Source organism: Alexandromys fortis, unplaced genomic scaffold (assembly GCF_014885135.2).
Source record: "Alexandromys fortis isolate MF-2015 unplaced genomic scaffold, M_Fortis_MF-2015_v1.1 scaffold_219, whole genome shotgun sequence".
Classification (NCBI taxonomy): Eukaryota; Metazoa; Chordata; class Mammalia; order Rodentia; family Cricetidae; genus Alexandromys; species Alexandromys fortis.
Window position 1 is genome coordinate 2,376,505 of NW_026068092.1, and position 4,162 is coordinate 2,380,666.

Consider the following 4,162-nt stretch of genomic DNA (forward strand, 5'->3'; position numbering starts at 1 on the left):
TTTATTTATTTATTATGTATACAATATTCTGTCTGCGTATATCCCTGCAGGCCAGAAGAGGTCACCAGACCTCGTTACAGATGGTTGTGAGCCACCATGTGGTTGCTGGGAATTGAACTCAGGACCTTTGGAAGAGCAGGCAATGCTCTTAACCTCTGAGCCATCTCTCATGTACACCTTCTGCACCGACTGCTGGCTGTTAGCTGTGCTCTACTTCACCTGGCTGGCCTTTGACTGGAACATGCCCAAGAAAGGTGGCAGGAGATTGCAGTGGGTGCGGAACTGGGCCGTGTGGCGCTAATGCCGAGACTACTTTCCCATCCAGCTGGTGAAGACGCACAACCTGCTGACCACCAGGAACTATATCTTTGGGTACCATCCCCATGGCATCATGGGCCTGGGTGCCTTCTGCAACTTTAGCACGGAGGCGACCGAAGTTAGCAAGAAGTTTCCCGGCATAAGGCCCTACTTGGCCACGTTGGCTGGCAACTTCCGGATGCCTGTCCTTCGGGAGTACTTGATGTCTGGGGGCATCTGCCCTGTCAACCGAGACACCATAGACTACTTGCTTTCAAAGAATGGGAGTGGCAATGCGATCATCATCGTGGTGGGAGGTGCAGCCGAGTCCCTGAGTTCCATGCCTGGCAAGAACGTAGTCACTCTGCGGAACCGCGCAAGGGCTTTGTAAAGCTGGCCCTGCGCCATGGAGCCGATCTGGTTCCCACCTATTCCTTTGGAGAGAATGAGGTGTACAAGCAGGTGATCTTTGAGAAAGGCTCCTGGGGCCGCTGGGTCCAGAAGAAGTTCCAGAAGTATATTGGTTTCGCCCCATGCATCTTCCATGGCCGAGGCCTCTTCTCCTCTGACACCTGGGGGCTGGTGCCCTACTCCAAGCCTATCACCACTGTTGTGGGTGAGCCCATCACTGTCCCCAAGCTGGAGTACCCGACCCAGAAGGATATCGACATGTACCACGTCATGTACATGGAGGCCCTGGTGAAGCTCTTTGACAATCACAAGACCAAATTTGGCCTTCCGGAGAAGGAGGTGCTGGAGGTGAACTGACCCAGCCCATGGGGTCCAGCTCCTGGAAGGAGCGACTGCGAATCCTTTTCTACCAAGTTCTCAAGTGCATTTTGCTCTGTAAATTTGGAAGCGTCATGGGTGTCTGTGGGTTATTTAAAAGAAATTATAATTTGTTAAACCATTGCTATGTTAGATCTTTTGTAAGAAGGGGAGAGTCAGTATTTTAAGTTCTCACGTCTAGTATGTCCTGCACAAGGTGGTGGCTGACATTTCTGGGCCTTGATGGTTTCTTATCCACCCCCTCTAGGGTTCCCCAAACAACAGACATCTGGCCCTGCTGAACTGGGGAAGGACAATCCTTATGACTTGGCCACTTAGATAATCCTCTTTGCTCCAGGGATTCTCAAGAGGCAGAGGCCCTGTTTAGCAAACATCTCCATTCCCACCACCCTACATGTGACTGAAGGTCTGGTTCTTCTTGCCAAGGGGGAGATGCAGGGAACAGAGTTGGCCCCCTTTGGGGAAGGTGGCAGATAGCATCTGGAGTCTCCTCTCTGCTCCTCACCCTACCCCTTTTCTCCAATCTGAGCCTATGCTGGCCTGTATACTGTGCTAGGGACAAGGATGTCCCACAGGTACTGTCTTGGGTTATCTCGCTGCTGTTGGCTGGTTTTACTCTGAAGGCTGGCACCGTAGATTCAGCACAGTTCAGCCGTGGCTTGGAGCATGTTCTTTCAGCCGCCTGAGCTCTCCTGAGCCACACCCCAAGTCTGTGTGAGGAAGGGTCTCTCTTCTGTTCAAAAAGGGGCCTGGCTTTCGGTGTAGCACACTGGGTCCAGGACAGGAGGCCCCGTACCCAAGCCTCACATGTGTGCCTTCCTGAGGCATTGGGCCAGGGAAGAGAGCCACCCCCCTCCTGTGTATTCTGTTTTCTTTCCATGAGATTGTTGGGCCATGTCACACTTTTGTATATTCCTAGACTAATAAACGGAAACAAGAACAAAAAAAAATCACAAGGCTAGACAGTTCTGAAATCTATGAACCAGGAAACCCTAATAAAAGGGGTAAAATTCTAGATATATCTGGGTCAGAGAAATTAAACAAAGAATAGATCCAAAACGTAAACAGACCTTTAGAAAAAAATTGAGAATTAATCAACTGATGACATAAGCCTTCCTTTAAATTCCATTTTATAGAAAATAGGGCACATCTACTTCCTTCCCAAGCAGCTTAGAGTCTTGTAATCCAGAAATTTTACTTATTTTAATTGTGAAAAATATGGAGTCTCCCTTTATAATCTGACTGGTAGCATGGGCGTTATCTGTGGTAGTAGAGTTGGTTGCTCACTCCTGGATTCATAAAATGGTTAAGTCCTAAACATTAGATTGCAAAATCACTCACCCAGAAAAAAAAATAAATATGACAACATGAAGGAATGAGAACCTACTACACCCTTTAAAACATCTGCAGAGCAGCAGCGTGGAGCTCATGGGGACCAGCAGGGCTGTAGCTTGAATGACTGATCTCTACCTCCAAGGAGCTTGGCCACCACAGAACATATTCTGTCCCTGAGAAGCTCACCATGATTAGAAAACAACTCTGTGTCCAAACAGAAATCAAACAAGAAAGCGCTCTCATCTGCAGGATTCAGGATCCTGCATGGCCCCCAGTAGTGAGAACCACTCCTCTGGCGTGCCATGGCAACAGTGGACACACAAGAAGGGATACAGGTTACTGATACCAGGCTGCCTGTCCCACTAGAGCCCTCCACAAGGAACCAGAGACAAGGATGGCACAGGGTGCTGCAGCAGGACTTGTGCTTTATTGTGGGAAATATGAGGAACATCGGTGGGCAGCAGAAGCTGGGCTTTGTTCCTGGTCCTTACCATACAGCCCTTGACCTCCATAATAAATAGGGACAGACTCTGCACAGATGCCCCTCCAGCCCCGGAACAGGAACCTACTGTGTAAGGGGCCTCATGCCCAGCCTGGCACTGAATCCTTCCCAGTGGTGCTGGTCACGGGCATCTCCATGCTGGCCAGGCAGCTTCCATGCAGGCTGATGGGGCTTCTGTCATCCTAGCACTCGTCCCCATCCTCCCGCTGTGAGGAGTCCACGAGGCTGCTCAGCTTGTTCCAGGTTGACCTCTCTGGAGGAGGTCTGCTTTGGCAGCTCCCCTGTCCAGGTACACTTTGTACATGGGGTCCCCATGTAGGGAAGCAGGTGGTGCTCACTGTGAACACAGTCAGTTTGTCCACAGCCAGCAGCAGAAATCAGATGAAGTTGAGCAAGGATTGAAAGAAGGTCCCCTCGATGGACGGGAGCTTCTGTGCGCACCTTGTAAAGACCCCCTGGGCACCTTTCTTGTTTTTCAAACAGAGAAACAGTTGTACACAGCCTGGGCCACGAACTCACCCACCCGCTTCAGAAGCCTTGTGTAGTGGAGTACCTGTCCATCATGTTGGTACAGCCCTTGCCCTCAGTGGAGGGCAGGAAGTAATACTGAGACTTACAGTAGTATTGCAGACCCTACAGCATGAGGGGCTGGTGGAAGCTGGGATAGCCCAGTTTCCCAGATCCTCCACTGGACCACTTCAGTTCTGGCCACCAACACTACTTGCTCTTAGGAATTTAGATCCGTCAAACTGAACACTGTAGATGGCTCTACAGTTCTCTAACAGTTCATCAGCTATATACACTGTTACCTTCCCCAGGGATTCGAGGACCGGCATAGTCAGGTCAGCCTGGACTGCTCTGCTGGCCATGACTGAAGAAGAGAAATACTCCTGAGTACCTGAGATCTCAGGATTTTGAATGCTTGTTTCTAGACATGTATCTGAAGAAGAGCATCCATTACATCTCGTGTGCCTTGTGGTAGTCGCCCTTCTAGATGCTTGTACGCAGTTTGCCCTCCATGTGGTGGGGGCATCTTTCTGGGTGATCAAAACCAATACCATGGGCCTCTGCAATGTTCAGAACTGGTGCTGTGGCATGTGATGTTGGCGGAGCCTCCTTGCTCCCTTCCCTGTGGCCGCTACATGCACTCTACCAGAACTGATTTGTTTTTTAGCAGAAGCTACTATTGATGGCTACTTCCCCATCTGCCTGTATCACTGTGGGAAACACTATTTTCCC

General features: G+C 50.1%; 1 protein-coding gene and 1 pseudogene across 1 annotated transcript; one reads left to right on the plus strand and one right to left on the minus strand.

Moving 5' to 3' along the window:
* The first annotated feature begins 103 nt into the window (after nucleotides 1–103).
* On the plus strand, nucleotides 104–1,479 carry LOC126489000 (diacylglycerol O-acyltransferase 2-like). Its single transcript, XM_050122955.1, is given in 2 exon segments — nucleotides 104–670; nucleotides 673–1,479. Coding segments are annotated over 2 exon segments (921 nt in total). The 5' UTR covers nucleotides 104–142; the 3' UTR covers nucleotides 1,066–1,479.
* A 1,524-nt stretch (nucleotides 1,480–3,003) lies between these two features.
* On the minus strand, nucleotides 3,004–3,943 carry LOC126489008 (Golgi to ER traffic protein 4 homolog; annotated as a pseudogene).
* Nucleotides 3,944–4,162: the final 219 nt, after the last annotated feature.